Source organism: Salarias fasciatus, unplaced genomic scaffold (assembly GCF_902148845.1).
Source record: "Salarias fasciatus unplaced genomic scaffold, fSalaFa1.1, whole genome shotgun sequence".
Lineage (NCBI taxonomy): Eukaryota > Metazoa > Chordata > Actinopteri > Blenniiformes > Blenniidae > Salarias > Salarias fasciatus.
Window position 1 is genome coordinate 254,245 of NW_021941408.1, and position 21,104 is coordinate 275,348.

Consider the following 21,104-nt stretch of genomic DNA (forward strand, 5'->3'; position numbering starts at 1 on the left):
ATCGAACACTTGACAATGTTTTTAAGTGAAAGAGATGGATGGAATTTGATGGAGGAGATAGTTTAATAATGGGTTCTTTAATTAATTTATTTAATTATTTTGCATATAATTTACTAATTATTTATTTAATTTGATAATGGTGTTTTTAATTGTATAAATTCCATCATTTCAGCAGGAAGATGTGATGTTGTTTTTGGAGATTTGGATTTATTATGTAACGCTCATTTCAATACTTTAGACTAGACAGGAATCAGGAAGGAATCAAGGTTTGGAACTTAAAAAACCATCAGATTGCTCTGGTGTTCAAGGTTGAGACAAATAAAAAAAACCATTGCTCTGCTATCGTGCATGCGTACCACAGCTGTCGTCAATAGTTCTTCTGCACATGTGCAAGTAGATGTACAATAACGGTTTCCTCCAGAGTGTCATGTCTCCCATATTCTCCAGATTCTCCTGGAGCTTCGAAGATTTAGTTGACAGTCAACATTATAGCAATCCAGCGTTCTATGTTGGACTGTTGATGTTTATAGCGTGTTGTTATAGTGTTGTACAGTGTGTGGCTTCATTACAAAACAAACAGCAGCACCTACTAGTGGCCCTACATGAACGCTACATCATTTTCAGTGTTTCTGCGTTTTACGTGTAAATGGACACCGTTTTCAAAATGTTGCCGCATAAACACAAATCTTTTCTGAAACCACAACACAAAAACAGTGTATGTTCACTGAAAACGCCAAGTAAACAGAGCTTCTGGCTCCCAAAAATTACTTGGATTGTGCACCATCGCCATGGAAATAAAAAATAAAACAAAAAAACAGGACTTTCTGGAAACACTCACGTCCTTATTCACATTGCCGAGAACTTTCTGAAACTTTAAATTCTGAATTTAAAGTATAACGTTAAATTAAAATTATGAAGATGTTAAACATTTGCTGACTGTATATAAAGACTTAACATATATTTTAAATTTTGCTGATTTTCAACACTGTGAAAATCGTGTCTCAGTATCTGTTGAAGTCTAATTACAGCACCGTCCATGAAAGCACATTTTGTTTGCAGACTATTAGAACTGAAGCCAAGTGGATTCAGATCTCTGATGTGCAATGATGAGCGTGATTTCTACTGACGACAACATATTTTCTCGGTTTTGATTATGAAAGAGGGTCACACGCACACACTGCGGCAATTTATTGTGTTCCACAGATGAGACACGAAGCCTTTCTGCTGTCAGCCTTTTATTGTGACCCTTTCTCATTATTCATGTTAATGTGCATAATTCAGCAAGGTTAAGGTCAAATTTTAAGGGCTGACAGGCATTTTTCCAAAGTTTACGTGGATTCGTTTATTTTTCTTATGAGGTCTTCATGGTCGCACACACTTCCTGGACAGTTTAAGATTGCTGGAAAATTCGCTCTTTTTCCAGCCTGAGCCACTCTTTTGAGATATTGCCAGGGTAGACATGCATTGTGGCATTTTAAACAAGCCTGTGAAGCAGCTGTTGATGGGTGGGAGTCAGAGATTGCTGTGTTTGTCTCATGAGCTTGTCCTAGCATGTAATCCCTCTTCACATCGAGCCGGCAGGACAAAGTCTTTAAGTCTATAGAGACGTTAGCTTTGACAGCACTTTGAAGAAAATAGAGAAAACGATCCGCAGCGACGACACGACCTTGCCAAAAACTGACACATGCTGTAGCCTCTCCTCCAGGCCCTCTCATGTATCTCTCTCTTTGTTCTATGACAGCATTACCTGTTTTTTTTTCTCTTTTTTTTATCTCTGGAAAATGATTCATTCATTTAAAAGAAACAGTCCTCTGAATGTGATGATGAAGGCCACTTCCACTTGTCTCACCTGAGTTGGCACTGCAGTAAAAGGCTCAAGATTCCTTCTTTGATCTGCGTAGCTGAGCTTTAACGCCTCTCGATGGGCTGTCATTCCCCGTAGTGGGAGGTCTTCTCTTCTCCTTTTATTGTGAAGCTGTCAAAGCAGGAAGTCACCTCTGGTATTATCTGTGGAGGCTGAGAAATGAATCTATGCTGTCTCTCTCAGGCCACCATCCAGAAGCTGCTGGCGGAGGGCGTGCGGCTCAACAGTCCTGCTGTTCTCCCAGCAGAGCCACACGTGCCAGAGGAAGACTCACCCTGGATCATTTACAGGTGTGCACACAGTATACCCACACATGCTGGACAACAGAACGCGAGACAGCGTATTGTTCTCGCACTGTTTAAATTTGCTGGTAGTCTGTCTGGGAGCTGCATCAAAAACTTGTCATTGCTCGATTTGCAGCCATCTCGACTCTCGAGTTTTTGCTCTCTCAGAATTTTTATTAAAAAGTTTCTCCAACCCACCGTCCAGTTCTTCTGCTTGATTTGGTGTTGACTTTCCTAATTCCTGCGTCCTGTTTTCTGCACACGTCATTTCGTGACTCTACGTCTGAGGGAGCACATGCGCAGAGCAAATAATCTGCCTCTTGCCAGCCAGTTTTGGCCCACAGACCTTATGTTTGGCACCCCTGTTCCATAGTGTTATTTAATTCTGTGTTTATACACCTCCGTGGCTAGACTGAAGACAATATTAGTATTGCTTTTGTTTTCCTCACATTAATTCTCAACACAAATGAAGAGTGTAACCACAAATCCTCACCCCTAAAAAAATCAATCTGTGTTTTGTAGTGGATTACAGCCGTTGTTCCATTTCACAAAGCCACAAATTTCTCGTTACATTAACTGAAAATACCTTTTACTCACTCTTGAGTTAATTAAAAGATAAGACTGCAGTCTCCTTGGGAGACCAATGTACATAAAAAAATTCTGTGTTATTTTTGATGAATTAATTAAAAAGACATATTATTCAGAGATTGACTTCAATAACCTGTGTCAACAGGATTTCTTGACTCCAAAATATTGTTTTTGTGGTTAGCACTAAAGGGTCGTGACAGTGATTGAGTCAATACTGATCAATGGAAAAAGTGTCTGTGGTGGATCACCCAGTCAGCTGCTTTGACCTTACATCACTGTATTTTTCACTAATTTTAATAACCACAGGCATTTGGCCGGGGGGGGGGGGGGGGGGCACATTATGCACAGATTTAACCTGACACATTTAATTTAGCATTTAGCTGGTTTCCTCTGTCATGTTGTAGAAATATGTTTTTACTTTGCATCCAAGTGTGCTTGTAAGTGTCTCATAAATAGAGACTCCTTTCTTTTACAACAGAACTGTGTTTTTTCAGTCAGCTCATGAAAGTTTTCACATTCCCTAAACTGAGTTTAACAAAACCTTTTTTTTTTTTTGAGCATTTGACTCTCTTTCCTCTTGTTAAAGGTGCCGTAGGCAGGATTACCTTCGCAAGATGGCGATTTGAAACCCAGCACAGTCTCTCCTGTCCTGTTTTCTCTGACATCACGCCCTTACGCAAGTTAAGCCCCTCCCATAAGAACGTGCGCGCGAACGCGACGCAATGCCTGCCGACTCTAGCACTCAACGGCTTTACAACGACGAGCAGGACAACTTTTGCAATGGGCTCTTCTGATTGGTCAAAAATACCTGAAGCGGTCGAGAATCCTTTTCAGCTCAGAACAGAAACAGATGGAAATGCTGCGCCCTTGCGATAGTGCAATTATACTACACTCCTAAAGGATTATCAATGGATACTCTAACATTTAATCCAAAGAAAACACAGAAAAATTAGCACTGACTTGCAAAATCCTGCCTACAGCATCTTTAAATTATTCATGACAAACACCAGATAGTTGCTCTTCAGTCTAACTCTCACAATGTATCTCTGTCCCCATCATCCCATTCTATACTGCGTTTGTGCAGAGAGTGGATTCAGGCTCTGTCTGCCCAGGCCACCTCCAGTTTCTTGCGAGCGGGGGAGCTTGGTGCACAGATCCGAGAGCCGTGGGTCGTGGCCAACGCAGCCATTTACCTGTGGAACCATAATAGCCACGTGCTGGCAGCCGGGGACCACCAGCACCTAATCCCCGCCTTCCAGAGAGTGCTGGAGATGCTCCAAAACACCGAGCACGCCGGGTAGGTCAGAGTCACTACATCAGTGTTACGACTCCATTTTATCACAGCTGTTAGTGATTGGCCTGGAGTTTTTGAAGTTTTTTTTTTTTTTTTTAATCTTTTTCAAATCAAGCATAAAAAAGAAAAAGAAAATTCAAAGGGCCTCCGCTAATGATGACGACTTTAAAAATACTTTTGTGATCTTGCTGTTGATGTCAGCTTTCATCAGTCGTCAGCCATTATTCACAAACCTCAGCATTTGAGAAGCCAGAGAGTGATGACTACACATACTTTAAAATGTTCCTCGGGTTTCGAGTGAGTTTCATCAGACCAGCCGTCATTTTATGCTCTCTCAGAGGACCCATGTGTATACAGACCCCGTCAATGCAGGTGAGACTTGTAAATTGAAAAATTTCAGCTGATAATAGCAATATCCGATCAAAACAAACTCTTTTCAGGCAGTCATAGTTGACTCCTGAAGAATACATCCAGATGCATTAAAAACTCTTTAGCTCACCCACAGAATAGAAAAGCAATTCAATATATACTCTTTTTTTTTTTTTTTTTTTTTTTTTTTTTTTGGAGGGGGTTGGGCTCTGAAAATACGCAGTCAATGTTTCTCAAAACAAACCGAACTCTCCGTGGACGCAGCGATAATTGTGTAAATATTGAGATGCAGCAGCATCCTTGTGACAGCACAGTCAGGCAAACATATATTTTCTGTCCAAATCTGTGGAGAAAAAGGGTTTCTAATTTAGGAAATAGCCTAGACTAAGACGTTGGGCCTTCCAGCCCAATTTTCTGTTGTTATCCCAGATAATGTCAGTTTGGAGGATTCATTGTGTTGCCTTCTTTAGGAACCGTGCTCTGTTTGTGTTGCTGTGCGACGCCGTGGCCCGGGGGCTGATCCAGCCTCTGTCTGGACCAGACAGCGCCGAGGCAGCTCCAGCAGCTCCAGCAGCAGACAAGGGCAAAAGCAGAGGTGAGAAGGGGATGGAGAAGGCTGCCAGCGTCCACGGGGCTTTCCTGGACCCCGCTGCCCTGCAGGATGTCCGCAAAGCATTGGAGGTATGCCATGCAAGTGGAGAGGGAAAAAAAGAGAATATGCATGCATTTGATATATTAATAAACTCGTTTTATTATTCGTATCAGCACTGAAGTATGTATGAGAAAAGTTTCATGCAGACTGCGCTGTTTGGAAATGGCTGTTCTTGAAGAACATCTACGCTCAGTGTCATCAGCCTGTGTACACAACCTCCCTGTCACCTCGTATATAACCATATTTTTACATAAATTCCCTCCGACATAGACTGGTGTGTGGTCATAACCAAGGATGAAAGATTCCTTTGTCACAGTGAATTAACTTCCAGCCTCCACACATGAATACACATATGCATTCCAATGCCTCCCCGTCCATATATTTATATTAAAACTCTTTCCATCAGTATTCATTTGCAAAGCTAATTTGTTGAATCCGAACAGTATTTACATGAGAATGTAAAGAGTCGTTAACAGTTTTTTTGTTTTTTTGTTTTTTTTTTGCGACTCGGATTGTCTCTGGGAAAGTTTGCAGACCACCCCTCCAAACCCCAGCAGACGGGGGGTCCTGGGAAGCACATATATAAAAGGCCTAATTTTATGCCAAACTGACTTCAAACAGAACCAGTTACTTGTGTGGAATAATCGATACAGGATATACGCTGGTGAGGTTAAGACCAGAAGATTAAACACTTTCTTTGAGGTTTGAAGCATCCTGGCATCAGGTCACATGAATCCACCACAGCTTGAGGAACCACCTGTTTAACACCACCAGTGATCAAAGCAGGTTTAGCCCTGAGTCTTGTTGATTTCATAGACGGGTAATGTGGGAGCAGTTGATTAGCCTTCAGTCAGCTCCCTCTCAAGAGTGACGGGGGCGTTGGAGCTTTCTTTTTCTTTACACTTTCTGATCTTTGTTCTGTGAAAACAATGTGTGAAATCCCGGCCCCAAAAGCTTAAGAACTGATTGGAATCTCAGCAACGAGCCGAACAGAGTGTGTTGAGGAGTGCGTGTATAATCTCTGAATGCACTTTGCTGAATCTTTTGCAAGACGTGTCCAGAAACTCAAAATTGTAATCTTTTGTGTGTGTGTGTGTGTGTGTGTGTGTGTGTGTGTGTGTGTGTGTGTGTGTGTCTGTGTGTGTGTGTGTCTCTGTGTGTGTGTGTGTGTGTGTGTGTGTGTGTGTGTGTGTGTGTGTGTGTGTGTGTCTGTGTGTGTGTGTGTGTCTCTGTGTGTGTGTGTGTGTGTGTGTGTGTGTGTGTGTGTGTGTGTGTGTGTGTGTGTGTGTGTGTGTTTGTGCACGCGTGTGTGTGCAGAGACATTACACAACTAATATTATGTATGGGACCATTTACACACCGTCAACTTTCTGAAAGCTTCAACACATTCAAATTTAAATTCTGAGTCCTAAAAACGACAGCTTAGATTGTGATTGCTTTCTTCTAACTTTCCTTTTCTTTTTTTTTTTTTTAAGGAAGGAATAGCACAGGCATTGTTATGTTACTTTGATACTAGTAAACTCTCTCTCTATTTCAGTCAGTAGATTCATTTTTCTGGTTTTGGGCTTTACATTTCTTTCCTGTTTTTATCTCTAATTTAACGTCAGTCCTTAAAATACAGTCATAAAGGTAAAGGAGACCATCTTTGATGTCGAGCACTCAACAAGCACGAGAACCATTCAACCAGAGGTTGTTAAGGGTCCATATGTGTGCGTAGATACACACATTTCAGGGGTTTGAAGCTAGGGAAGCATTTATTCCACATTCTGACATATGTTTGGCCACATCAGTCTTTTTTGTTATGCAATCTTTGGATTCACTCGGTCATGCATGCATTTACAACCAAGCATGTACTGCAGTTCTCCACATGGACTTTTTATCGCTGTGCTGCTTTTAACATGTAATTCTCTCAGTCACTTGTCTTCCAATTACAGCTTATCTGCTTTTTTCTCTTTGCTCAAAGGAGCTGCCTTGAATATCTGCGCTAACTTCAGATCAAAGACACTTTATCAGTGAATTATTAACTAAATTTCGTTGTGTCCCCCTATTTGTTTTTTCTTATTTTTTTTCATGTATTTTTCATAAACAAGAGTAACAGGGTCAGATGGACTTTCTCCCTCAGAGTGTTGCTGGATTCTGCTCTCTTTATATAGGCATGATCTGACGGGCTGCAGAGGGCAGAAAGTCAAGTCCGTACGGAGCCCTGCCCTTATATACTGTATAGTAGTCCACTTTGATCCCAACCATGTAGACTATGTGGATGTCTTAAGATAAAGCTACAGCGTATTCCACTGTGGACTCTTCTTGAACTGAATAACTGAAAAGTTCCCATTAAAGTAACTGCTGCTCATAATGTGTCCTGTTAGCTGTTTCAGCAGACATGACGACATTGTATAGTATAAATTGTCCAATCCACAATGTTGCTTTTTGGTCTACTGTCGATCGAAACGCAGTCCAAATGGAAAACATGGCCTGAAATGCAGGATGTGTTTTTCCTGACATTTCACCTTGTTTTGCAGCAGGATTGTAAAATGTGTAATAAAGCTGAAATTTCACTTATTTCTCTCAAAAATTTGCAGGTTATTCAGAGAGGTTTTCAAATATTTTTTTCATATGCAGTCATGTCTCTTTGCACTAAACCAAACCAATACTTGCCCTTGTTGCATTTTAATGATCAATGTTTTTTTATTTCTCCCACCCGCTTCAGATCTGATTGAGCTTTAACTAGTCCACAACATGCAAACTAATTTTCCATTGTTTCCCCCTGCTTAGCTGTGTGAGCACGCCCTTCGTCTGTCCACATGCCACGGTCCTGGGGAGGCCGTCCCCCTGGCTGCAAGAAAGCAGGTGCTGGCCACATGGGTGCAGATCAAGAGACTCCTGCAGCAGCAGATTGGTTCAAAGCTGGACGTGCTGAAAGATGAGGTACTTCTCTCTCCGTCATTTCAAAAGTTTCTGCAACGATTTAACTGACTTTCTGATCTCTAAGTATTTATTCAGTTAAGAATAGATCTGTAGCTAATAGTACACATCAGTGCCAATATATGCAAAGTTTTGTTCCTATTTGAAGCCATTATTCAAAAATAGAGAACAGACAAGCAAAAGCATCTATCAGAATAACAGCTGTTGCAGTAGTCCTTCCAAAGACCCAAGTGATGTAAAATGGACTCTATGGGGCATAATTCATCTACAAGCACCCATTAGTCAGCCCTGCTTCATGGTGATGGTGCAGGATCCTGAGGGAGTTCGCTGCACTAATGGGTCACTGGAGGAAGCTGCTGCAGAGTCCAACAGAAAGCCACAAAGGCAGAAGTCCCTCATGACACACCCGGTAGTTTTCCATAAGTCCAATTATTTGACTTTACTGTTCAGATCTGGGATCAGTGTGGACAGCAAGGATGTATGTTTTCTGGTCATAATGATATTTACATCACTAATAAGCAGCATCTGTTCATCTCATCCTGGCATATTTAGAAAGCTCCTCTTCACCCATGAATGGAATTTTCATTTTTTAAGCTCCATCCAACCTGCAGGGTTATTGGAAGACAACTAGTTGGTTTTTATATTTTAGATCCATCCCTCCTCTGTCCTCTTCAGGATAGCAGGGAGCTGCTATCCCAGCCAACTGTGGCTGAAAGCAGGACTCACCTTGGACTTGTCCTCAGTCCGTCACAGTGCCTTTATAGAAACAGGCGCTCATGAACGTTTGATCTGACGTCCGTATTTGAGTCTCCAACAGTATATGAGTCATAAAATCCCATCTTTACTAAAGGAAAAACAGATGTGTTAATTAGAGTTCTAGAACGTAATAATTGCATAATAAATATCTTTATTCAGATAGCCATTTTCAAAATGCTTCATGTCAAACAACAGCTGGAGTTTTTAATTGAGTCGTGGATCTCAGTAATCGAGATCTGCCAAAGGACCTTTGGGTACATTTTGGGTCTTTACCACTGAAAAACTCACAGATGTGCTCAACACTAAATTTTTTACATGTTTTTTTAATTTTCTAATGTGATTAGTGACCAGAGAAGTGAAGGTAGATCTGTTGTGTTTTGTTAGGACTTGTTGAGCTGTGAAATTTTATATGAACTGGAATTTGGTTATGCTCATTTTGGATTAATGGAATACAAGCAAAGGTTTCCAGAAATTTCCAGGTGTTTGGCTGACGGAAGATATGTGGAACTAAAACATATTTTTCCTTAAAAGATTCTTTAGTCTCTCAGAAATGGAATAATTCAAAGAGGAAAGTTGTGTCCTAGCGGTAGCCTGTAAGTAGAAGAATGCAGATAGAACTCGCGCCCCATCTGTGCTCTTCTAAAACACAACTGCAGGAAAAAGTTTAATATTTTCCTCATTACACTTACGCAGCTTTTACAGCTACCTCATTGATCTGCAGCCTGTGTTCCTGCTCATGCACGTCACCATCGAATGAGCTGACACCACAGAAAAAAACGTTGATCTTGACTCTCAGAGTTCACACTCGAGAAGTGAGAAATGTTCACCGAAGACTGAAAGACTGATTTAGACACCGAGTGCTGGCAAAAATGGAAACTTTCTTCAGTTGTATGCAATATTTTTCACTTATAGAATGCATTTTACAGAGGCTTTTTATAAAAGAATGGGGCTAAGCTGTAATAGAACCATCTAAGTGTTCAAACCTTGAAGTTCTGCGTGTCTTTTTGATGTAACAAGAATGATTAAGAAGTACAGTACAGCTATTTTCATCCCCTGCTGCACAATTACTTTAATTTTTACTTCAAGGGATTGTCATCTCTCTATATCTATATTAAGAGAAGAACAGCTAATTGGAAAGCTTTTTATTACACAACAAAGTATTTGGTATGTGGGGGAGTGTTAATACGACAGAGACAGCTTCCTGGCTCGATGCCACACTCCAGTCATGTCATGTTCATAATGTATGCAGCACTATGGCCATCTGCTCATCGTCCATCTAAAGTGTAGTTGTGGTGCAATGGACTTATGATTAGTGACATGTCTGCGAAGTTGATGTCAGTTAGGATGTTGTCTTCATGTCCACATTGATGCGTCGTCGCATCAGTTGAGCTGTCAACACTGTGCGGATCAGCTGCAGTTGCGTGGGTTAGTTGGAAGTCCAGCTGTGGTGCACACATGTTGTTTTGGTCCTTAAGTCATTTTTTTAATTCTAAATAGTTCAGCTGATTGTGCCGCCATGAGGAGGATGCAAAGAAACACATTTATAAGCTGCAACAAAACATCTGGATTAAATTACACCATGTAAACAGCGAAAGATCGCTCACGTGAAGGGAGGCTAACAGGTATTTAGAGCTGCTTATGCATCTTATATGTCACAGTGGCTGTGAAGACAGACTAAAGCTCCATTTGCATGACAATGTTTCAAATGAAAATCTGTTGTTTTTGCTTATTTTTTGTTTCTTAAAAGTTTCACACTACACTGTAATGCTCTGAAAATGTCCGTTTCTATGTAAACGGCTGAAAATTATATAGTTAGTGTGTGAATGGATACTATGGGGTTTTTTTTTATGAAGACAGATGCGCACATGGAACATTCACACTTTAACTTTATGATAATGTACAAATGCATTAGTATTCATAGGTGTTCCAGTAACACATCACTTTATTAATCCCAGCACTGGCTTCCCCCCTCTAAATATTACAGCATTATATCTTCCTTCGTCAAGTCGTCGCTACACTTGCTGATTGCGGCACTTCACAGTGGGACGGAAATGTGGAGACGGCACTTATTCAGTTAGTCAGTTAAATAGCCCTGTTATGATTACTTACCGTAATCCTGCCACCAATCAGCAGCCCAGAACATCCTGCCCCGCATGACCTCCTTCAGCCCGGCGCTCACGGAGTCACAGCTTGATGAGATTTGTTTCTTGCAATACCAATTAAGAAACGCGGCGTTAACATGAATGGGGCTCATCTCTAATTGCAATCAATAAATCATTCATCAACTCATTTTCCACACAATGGGAAGTCATACATTATCAACAAGGCCATCTCTGCAGCATTTGGGACACAGACGATATGGAGATATTCTGACTTCACGCTCATGTATAATTTATAAGCAGACAGCAATACGTGCGTCTGTGTATTCGTCTCATAATTAAACTTAAGGGACTGGCGCTGCACTCAAAAGGAGCGTACAGTAGCCCGTCCTGCCCTGTCTGTGTTTGGCAGAGCGAGAGCGAGGACGAGTCGGCGGCGATGCGCGTGCTGGTCGGAGTGGAGATGTTCCAGTGCAACAGGGACCCCAGGCAGATGGAGTCCTCCACTCCCAGCCTCTCCACGGTATGCGGCTCCCCGTCCATGTTTTCCCTCCAGTCGCCAATGCCCAGATGGCAACAGCAGATGCCAAGCTGACCCGCCGAGCCCGTCTGCATCTCATCATGTGTCAATATATTGCAAAAAAAAATCCCACGCAGCCCTTGATCATCACGCTTTAGTTGAATTATGCTGATGAGACATTTTTCTGTCATGAAGTGCACTGTGCCTTTCTTTCCCATGGAGAATTGCTCTTTCTGACAGTCTGCCCCTTTGGCTTTTTTTTTTTTCCCCACTACCCCTATATCTTCTTTCACTCTGCCTCTCATCCTTTCTTCTGCCCTTGGTCCTCCTCTCTCACTTTCAATCTGCTCATTTTGATTCGCCCCATCCTCTCCTCCACTCTGCTTATCCTTTCTTCTTCTGGATCTGATCTGCTGTTCTCCTTTTCCATCACTCATCACACCCTCTTTCTCTCCTAATTACTCACCCCCCCCTGCCTCTTCTTTCATTTTCCACACCTTCACACCCTACGTATTTTCTTGATCCCCTCGGTTCTGTCTCTCTTTATTCTTTCCTCTTGTCTTTTTCTCTTGCCTACATGTCCTGATTTCCATTGTATCTCCTGTTTGTCTCCTCCTGCGGTTCGCTAATTCCCTCCATGGATTTTTCAATGTCTGCTCGTCTCCCCCCGTGTCCTGTCTTTCTCTCGCTCCCTCCCCCTTTTCTTCTCCATGTTCCCATCGTCCTCTCGCCTCCTTCCCCGTTTCCCCGTCCTCACCTGAAGCTGGTGAGCATGGCGTCGGCGTGCAGCTGGTGCGACGCGGCGGTGGAGCTGCAGGTGTGGTGCCAGCTGGCCGCCTCCTGCCACCGTGTCAAGGAGCACAGCCTGGTGCTGAGCTGCACCCAGACCGCTCTGCAGCTGGAGGAAGCGGCGCTGAGGAGCCTCGGCAGCGCGGCCTGCGCTTTGTGAGTGCAGTCAGCTGATTACACTGGGATAAAAACAACCAGGGCGCTTTTTGAAATGCCTGAGTCGAGCTGCCTTCTGAAAAACAGGCCAGAATGTGAATAGGTGTGTGTGTGTGTGTGTGTGTGTGTGTGTGTGTGTGTGTGTGTGTGTGTGTGTGTGTGTGTGTGTGTGTTTTAAGTAAAACCACACAGGTATTTTCTGGAGATGGCTGCCTGCTCTACTAAAAGCTGTCTGTGGTGGAGGTGACATCTTGTGCATATTCAAGAGTACTGCACTGTGTTTTTTGCATGCAGTTTCCCAGCTTGAATTTTACAACAAAAATAGAAATTCCAGGTTTCACTTTAGAGATGTAAGAAGCTTTATGACAATTATTTGCATCTAAACTCCCCAGGAGCTGTTTGGTCTTATATCTGTGTCAAATCCGAGAAGGCGCAGTCCCACAGAATGACAGATATCTGGTTCAAATATTGTTAGTTGTGAACAAGAAAGCAGTCATGATAGATTGGTGTGAGGATACACCACCAACAAAATCTTCTTAATGCAACAGCAAAAACACATTCAACACAACCGGACAGGATGAGAAGGAAAAGTACTGAATACAAGACCAATGTGTGAATCTGCCGTTAAGGCTTTTATGTAAGTGGCATTGGTTCTATATGATTTTATGTGAAAAATGTCCAGTTAAGACTGAAGTACAAAACCATTTACTTTTGAAACAACAGAGGATGTTTTGGTATTCAGATATTGATGTAACTTTATAGCTGGTAAGTTCTTCCCCGTCAGCTGCTTTGATCCTGTCTCTGTGGCTCTGAATCGTCGGTCAGCTGTTGATGCATTTCCTCACACCTTCAGGTACAGTGTGACGGCGGTGAATGAGCTGCTGAGCACTGCAGCCTGTCTGAGAGGGCAGAGTTTGGTGCACGAGTCCCGTGGAGATCTGCACGCTTATAGAGAGGCCATGAAGGTGCTGCTCTCCAGTGTCAGGTACTCCTCCTCTGTTCTCTCTTTCCCTCTGTTGGGTACCCTCCCGACTTTCACCGCTTCCTGCGTTTGTCCACAGCTTTGCGGAGAAGGCTGACAATCCGGCATTGTGTGCCACAACTGCCAGGCATTACTGGAACGCCTGTCTGCCCCTGACACACAGCCCCGAGGAAAGACGGCAGCTGGAAGAGCCCCTGGAGACCATCCTTAATGCCCTCAGTCAGACCACCAAGCATACAAATGTAGGGATGCATCTCAACACACACTTTTATTCATCCTTTGGACGTATATTCAGTCTTTCCACACTCTCCTAAACCCTTGTGGAATTATCTTTTCTCTCAGCATGAATGTGATCTGCTGCCTACTGATGGAGTCACTATTGAGCAGCCTTGGTTTCAGACTTCGTTGTTCTGTCACGCATTCATTTTAAATCCGTTATTCAGAGATATGAACCTAAACAGACACTTCCTCTCATTTGTACACTTAGGAACAGGTATTACCCCACTCCTAAATGATGGGATGTGTGCTCTGCTCGTCTCTCTGCTGTACAGCTTATATAATTTATTCAAAGTTTTTAAAACTTACTGACACATCCTAAGTGCTGTGTAAGTAAGTTGAGTCGATCCCAGTATTTATGACTAAATGTATTACTGCACGGCCTGCCGTAGAACATTATTGTTTACTCCTTTGGGAGATAAAGTCTGCAACTTGTAATATCCAATCCACTTCTCCTCCTTTGAGAGTGTTACCGCCTGCAGGAATTAATATTGAAAATTTGAAGCAGCGCAAGAGGGGTGTGCAGTGTGCAAAATATTGAACACGGGTAATCAAAACCATAAAAAAAAATAGGCTCCACAAATGGTTTCTGATGAGAAAGGTTATACAATCAAAATCTGGAGTAATCTGAGTAATCTGAAGTTTGAGCAGTGTTTTGAAAAATTACTGAAAATTTGTATTATCATAATATCACTATGTGGTTAGACCTGGAGTGTCAAACGTAAGGCCTGTGAGCCTGCAAGGTGCTCCAATCCTGCCCTTTCAATGACCAAGACACTTGTAGAAGTTTCAAAGAAAACATTGATTTTTTTTTTTTTTTTATTTCTCAAGATGAGTGGACACAACACAGCACTGAGACCCGAGCTGAGATAGCGATGAAAGACAGTGGTCTCACTGTGAAAATGCAGACAAGCAGTAGCCTCAAAACCATCCCAGGTTAATCAAAACATGCATAATGCAGCTGCTGCAGAAGTTCTTTTGAACGTTTCTCTGTATTTTGCACAGGAAGGTGTCATCAAATTGACTTCATGTGGCGATTGTGATGATTGTTGGGCAGCAATTTCTTGATTTTACAAAAAAATATTGATGTCTTTGCCACATATACTCCACTCCTTAGCAAAGAAAAACTTTAAAGTTTACTCTTAAAGATTATTTTGGCATTGTTTTACTGTTTCGGCCCGCTTGAGTTAAAATTGAGCTGTACGTTGCTCTTGAACTAGAATATGATTGACAGAAATAGTAGAACAGCCAAAACTACTGTTATTTTATATTATCAGTTATTTTATGAAGCATTGTTACCAACACATTGAAAATGGTGATAAAACAGAATTTGTATCGCTCTGCTTACCAACAACCTCTTTGTGTCTTTATTATGATGAATTTTAAAAGAGAATACAGGGAAAAAAGCCTACTGTCAGAATTCACATATAGTTCTGTTTTATGCATGATTCAAACAAACATGTGCTTGTATGTTTAATGCATTTTGAAACAAGCCTTTGGATTTCTTTAAGTTGATCCTGAAAGAAATGTATGTATTTATGTAATGAAATCATTGTTCCTGTACTGGATATGGATTTTGCACACAGCTGCCATCCTGTATTTCTGTCACGTCTAATAACATCTCTGCATTACTGGTGCCAGTTTAACACCTGAGCAGAAAGACAACGAAAGCCACAGAAACACTGCTTCGCTGCGGGAAACAGTTCAGTCCCTTTGGAAGTCTTTGCATCAAACAAATCTCTCCTCCAACTTTTTGTTTTTAGTCATGTCGACTGCTGACGGGACAAAAGTTCTGCTTAAAACAAAAAACAAAAAAAGAACAGTATTAACAAAAAGAACAGCAAGTGAGCCAAACAAGAAGTGAGTGGCAGTCGGAATCAGCCTACTTTTTCTATTTGTCCCCTCTTTTTTTTTCTACGTTTGTTTTGGCTGCTGTCAAAGTGAGTGAAATTGGTGTCAAAGTTTGTAAACCCACCCTGTTATCTTTAATTGATGATAAGATTGAAGAAAGATCCTCCTGAGACGGCTGCAGAGGGGAGAGCTTGGTGGGTGTGTTCAAACATCTCTGCAGCTCCGCTTGTGGGCAGCAAATCCAGCCGGGGGAATAAACAGTCACTGAGCTGCCAAACAGCTTCAAATCCATAATTAAAGGCAGCTCATGTTAGAATCTATAATGATGGTTTTGGTGCAGGAAAAAGTGCCGAACATGTGACGGATGCTGGAAAAAAAAGAAGCTTTCTCCGACGGTCGTAACTCATTTTAACACAACCAAAAAAAAAGCGTCCTTAGTGAATGAATATGTAGAAGTTGGCAGGTCTTTTATCTGTTGTTATTAAATGAAAAATCTTGAATTTATCACAAAGGAAAACTCCAGAAAATAAGTTTTAATACAAACACAAGCATCAGTTTTGATAACTGTGTGAAGTATTTTCATGTAATTCAAATGAGCTCACACAAGTGATGGTTTTATTTCCATTTTGCGCCAAAAACCTGTGTGAGACTTGGAAACTTGGAAAAAGACTTGTTGGTATGAGAGAAAGCAAAAAAAAAAAAAAAGAGAGAAAGAAAGAAATGTTGACCAAATATATTTCCCAATATAGAATGAAAATAGGATTTAGATTTAGCATGCGGCTAAGAGTTAACCTGTGAACCTCCTCAGTTATGGTTGACTTCAACTTTTAAAAACATGTCTTCCAGATGTTTTTCTCTGAAATAGCTTTGTTACAGTTTTATCACAAATTCAATTCTTACCCCACATTGTAAATAATTCAGCCACACACACACAGACCACAGGTGGGTGTTGTAGCTTCCAGTAAATCACACGGCTGCTCGCTCTCCCCTTCCAGTCCTGCTGTAACTAAAGTTCTGACGCTTTTTCCTTCTCTTTGACAGAAACACAGCAAAGTCAAGAGTGAGCTGACCTCCACACAGCAGTCTCTCCACGCTTCAAAACAGGAAACTACACGTAAGAAGAACACCAAAATATCTTCAGTGTCAAAATTCTGCCTACTGTTCTAAGAAAAAAAAAAATTGAACTCGAGTTTTATGCTGTCTGAATCAGTGTCAAACATACTGAGAGTGCGATCAGGCCAGTGAGATGAAATCTTCCACATGTGAGAAATTCTAACACCAGCTTCATGCATTTGACCAACAGGGTGCATTGTAGTCTGTATTATGTGTTGAATCAGTTGAGGTGATCAGGGTTGCTACACAGATGTTAAAATGTGTCCACGTTAATGATCATTTCTAGATTTGGACAAATTATTCTGACCATGATATGAAGCAGCCTGCTGTATTTTTGAGTTCCAGCTCCATGTGGCAAAATGTTTTATGCTTTTCAGGTTTTGTCATCTGTTGTTAAAGAACCCATCAATATACAACATGTGAACTTCTTGGTAGCGTAGCAATACTTTTTTGCACAGGATTAGAGTTCTAGTTATTTTTAGATTGTCATGCTATTATTTAGTGGTCTGACCCGCTTGACATCAAATTGCCCCTGAAGTAAAATGAGTTTGACATCCCTGCTCTCAACCGGAGCCTTTTCTTTGTCTGTTCTGTTGGTGAACTGTACCGACACACAAATGGGCTCATCAGTGTTTCCCCAGTAATCAGGCTGCTGGTACTGTTTGTCATAGACTTGCAAACCATCTAATAGACGTGGAATAGACGTTAGATGAGCTGGTGGGTTTTTTTTTTTTTTTTCATTTTCAAACTCACAAATACAAGATCCTCTTCAGAGAGAGAGTCTGATCCTAACTAGTTTTATTTTCTATTTTTGTTTATAAAGCAGTCGTCAATAGCCTCTGGCTTACAGATTCATTATTGATATCAAAGCTGCTGATGTGGATGCACCTCTGTGGGCAGGTGAAGAGGATTCATCTCTGAGAGCTGCCATTTATGGTCTGCTGCTGAACATCCACGCTGACAGAGGAGACTCTGCAAGTGCTCTGCTGCTGCTGGACAAAGCGATCAGAGACATGCCTCGCTCCAGGCACCGGCTGTGGGTAACTTATGAGAAAGAGGAACTGTGAAGTTACACATATAGATAAACATCAGACCGGTCTTTGTTTTCCTCAGGTCTCTGCTTAAATATCGAATTCTGGTGAAAGCGCACCGGGGAGAAAGCATCCAGTCGCACATGCAGAAGCTGGAGGATGAAGGAGAGCTGTGCTGTTCTTCCATGTGGCAGCAGGTGGCGCTGTGTGCCAGCACCATAACCCAACAGCTGGCCTGCTACCAGAAAGCCATCACCTCTCTCATGGTAACAATACCTCGACTCCCTCCTGCCATAAACAGCAAATGCTAATCAAGCAAAATGTATTCAGCATAAATTAAAAGGAAGTGAATTTTTTTTTTTTTTTAAATATCTTCAGACATGTAAGGGTGAAAAGTGTTTGTGGCAAAGACTGTTGCACCATCATGTGGACAAAGGATGTCACTGCATGGGTTTTGCTTGGTATCAGGAGATGGAAGCCAGTCGACTTTAACATACGAGGATCTGGGAAGTGATTCATCTCATGGGTTATCAAACTGCACAAACACACCCTCATTCACTGCTGCCCCCTCTCCCTGTAGGTGTTCATGTATCTGTAATGATTCCTTTCGTCACACAGCTCTGCACATTCTAAAAATAAATCTGTCCTTTTTACATTGTCCAACAACTTTTGCTCAAAAAGATAAAAAATAGCATCAAAGATGTGACTGAATGGAGCAGGATGGTTAAAGCTTGACCACAGAGGGACGGTGCCTGGATTGAATGTGACACCTGTGACAAGAAGAAATAGCTTAAAATAGAGCTGATGCTTCTGAAAAGCAACATATTCCTGTTCATGGCTTTGTTCAAGAGACATGATTGAAGCTGAAAAGTTTTTTAAAAGCCTATATTCTATTTTTCACAATGTTGAATGGCTGCTTTCACCCTCTTTGTTATACCTGGAAATGTTGGCAGTGATGCCCTTGAGAGAAGAGAATCAGGCTTATGTCCTGAAGTTTGTTGCAGTTCGACTCCCACTGCCAATGAGTCACTGCTGGAATCCTTTTCAAAAATACGAAATACAACACATTCATTTTCAGGCACTTTTACAGAGAAAAAATAATAATAATAATTCCTCATGAAAGTATAGGAGACAGTGAAACAGAAAAACTCTCTCTTAACCCGGAAGAAATCTGCCGAAGAGAGAAATCATCAACTCAACACGTGATTGAAAAGACAAGCTGAAATCCTTTTATGGAATTCAGGAACAACAAAAACAGAGCAAGTTCCTGTCTGTGGTGAAGCATCGTTGAAATCTCTTTGTTTCCTGTGATCAGAGTCCAGAGTCTTGGTGGCTGAAGGTCTGCGTCCTGCTGGAGTTCGGTCAGTGGCTGTACAGTCACAACTTCCCCACAGCGGACGCCCAGCAACACGTCCAGTGGGCCGTAGACATCCTGCTGCTCCTGGAGGCTGAGGAGGCAGAGGAAGCAGGTATCGCTCGCTTCTGCTTTACTTCATCGTATCATCCCGCATTCAGTTAGTGCCACTGCGTGTGCGGCGATGCATTCTGTAATTCTGTGGCAGAGAAATCCCTTGTGGGAACGGGATGAGGATATCCCAGGAGTAACAGCTGTGTCCGGACATTTTTAACATTCCAGCTGCATCGAAAATAAGCAGAAATACCTCATCTATCATCGGGGTTTAACATAAGCATTAGAACTCATTGTTTGCACTTTTGTGTCATGTATTTAGAAATAAACACAGCGAACGTCATTTTGAGGAAGATAAAGTGACCATAGAAGGGCAGTTTCCTCAGTGTCCATGTGGGAGTGAACAAACTGAGAATAAACACGGCGCTCTTTAACCACTACTTTTAGAAAGTCTTTTTAGTCTCCTGCTGGGAGCCCTGTTACCAATTCCCAGAGAGACGAGCTTCAAAAAAGCCCCAGTCTTTTGGCTTTATTTAGAAGTGTTAAAACTAATTTAATTATGTTTTCGGTTACGCTTGCAGGATCATGTTTTTCTTTTTTTTCCTTTGAGGTAACTTCAGCGCTCAGATGTGTTTCTTTTCTCTAGAGGATGATTCCACAAAGCGGAGGCTGAGCTCGGTGGAGTGTGAGCCGCCGGTCGGAGTCCAGAGCTCCGTATTCAGTCAGAACGTGTCCAGCCTGAAGGAGGTGCGTCGCCTCGACTCTTTGATCCAAGCGCACACTCTCCTCGCCGTCATGGTAGGCAGGACGTCACCCGAGCACCAGCTCAACCTCCTGCGAGCTCACACCTTCGTGCTCAGAATATGGCAGGTGCAGTAACTTTTCACCATTTCACTGCGAGTCTGGAACAAGCTTCTGCTGCAAATTATGTTTTGAGTGTGGATCAGTGACACCTCCCCTCCTCCTCCAGGTTTCAATCTCAGTAGCTTGTGAGATTTCCAGTGAGATGGCAAAGAGTCAGACATTCCACCCTCCTCCCTCTGCAGGATCCAAAAAGGGCAAAGACAAGGGCAAAGTCAAAAAAGTCAAAGATGTAAGTCCTGCATACTGCATGTCACACAGACGAGCCTGATTTCACAAATAATCTCATTACTGGCACGTTATGTATCCGAGTAGTAGCAGTAACAGAAGTAGAACTAAAAGTACTTGTTTGATTGTGGTAGTATTAGAAGTAGTTGTAGTGGTAGCAGTAGGAGAAGCAGCAGCAGTAATGGTAGCAGTAGAAGTACTAATAAAACTAATAAAACAGCATAAAAGTGCTATAATCCATTTACTTAATATACTTTTGGCTTAAGATTACTGATGGACTTGTCAGTATTGACCAGTGTCCTCTCTCGAATGAAATACTGGTCTATGGTTGGTATTGACTGACTGACTATGTGTGTACAGTATCAATGAAAATATCAGAATAGCAACACAAACGAATCAACAAAACCAAATGTTTTGATAGATAGACAGATAGATAGATAGATAGATAGATAGATAGATAGATAGGTAGATAGATAGATAGATAGATAGATAGATAGATTAAAAATATGTGATCTCACCTAGTTTCAGTGGGCAAGTTGAACATATTTGCCTTCCTACACTATATTTTCATATCCAGTTTAAACCCTATATAATTACTCGATCATATTGGTTTTATGTATATACTGAGATAACAGTGACAAGCTTTAGTTGTGCTTAAATTGTCAGTGTTGAAGTACATGAAATATGTTCATAATAATGGTGTAAAAAAGCCTTGCACTCAATATCCTTCATCAGCGGGGGCTATCACACTCTGGCTCCATGAAATACTAAATAATAGACCTTTCTGCAGTTTAATTTGAATAAGATCCCCACTCATACTGAAAGATGCTGTTGGTGATTAAAGATATGACGTTTATGTGGTGACTGTCGATGAACAAACGACAAACTAAGAGTCCCGTGTGTTTCTGAACAGCCCACCCCTGCAGATGAAGGCCAAAGCACGGGGTCTGGATCTGACAGTCCCGTCCACGCCCGGGGATGGGCTCGCTACGTCTGTACCCGACCAGGTCAGGGAGATTTTCCGAGGCAGCGACAGCCCTCACTGTATCAATGCTCACAGC

At 41.8% G+C, this 21,104-nt stretch overlaps 1 protein-coding gene across 1 annotated transcript in view; it reads left to right on the forward strand.

Annotated features, from left to right (window-relative positions):
* LOC115385816 (cilia- and flagella-associated protein 46-like) overlaps positions 1-21,101 on the forward strand; it is a gene marked incomplete at its 3' end in the record, with an annotated part of 37,267 nt that extends 16,166 nt beyond the window's left edge. Inside the window, 16 exon segments of the mRNA XM_030087886.1 lie at positions 2,048-2,154; positions 3,821-4,033; positions 4,870-5,080; positions 7,824-7,976; positions 11,241-11,351; positions 12,112-12,293; positions 13,147-13,278; positions 13,355-13,517; positions 16,444-16,516; positions 17,416-17,551; positions 17,629-17,812; positions 18,862-19,015; positions 19,601-19,824; positions 19,925-20,038; positions 20,957-20,973; positions 20,975-21,101. Of these exon segments, the coding sequence (XP_029943746.1) occupies positions 2,048-2,154; positions 3,821-4,033; positions 4,870-5,080; positions 7,824-7,976; positions 11,241-11,351; positions 12,112-12,293; positions 13,147-13,278; positions 13,355-13,517; positions 16,444-16,516; positions 17,416-17,551; positions 17,629-17,812; positions 18,862-19,015; positions 19,601-19,824; positions 19,925-20,038; positions 20,957-20,973; positions 20,975-21,101 (2,301 nt within the window).
* Positions 21,102-21,104: the final 3 nt, after the last annotated feature.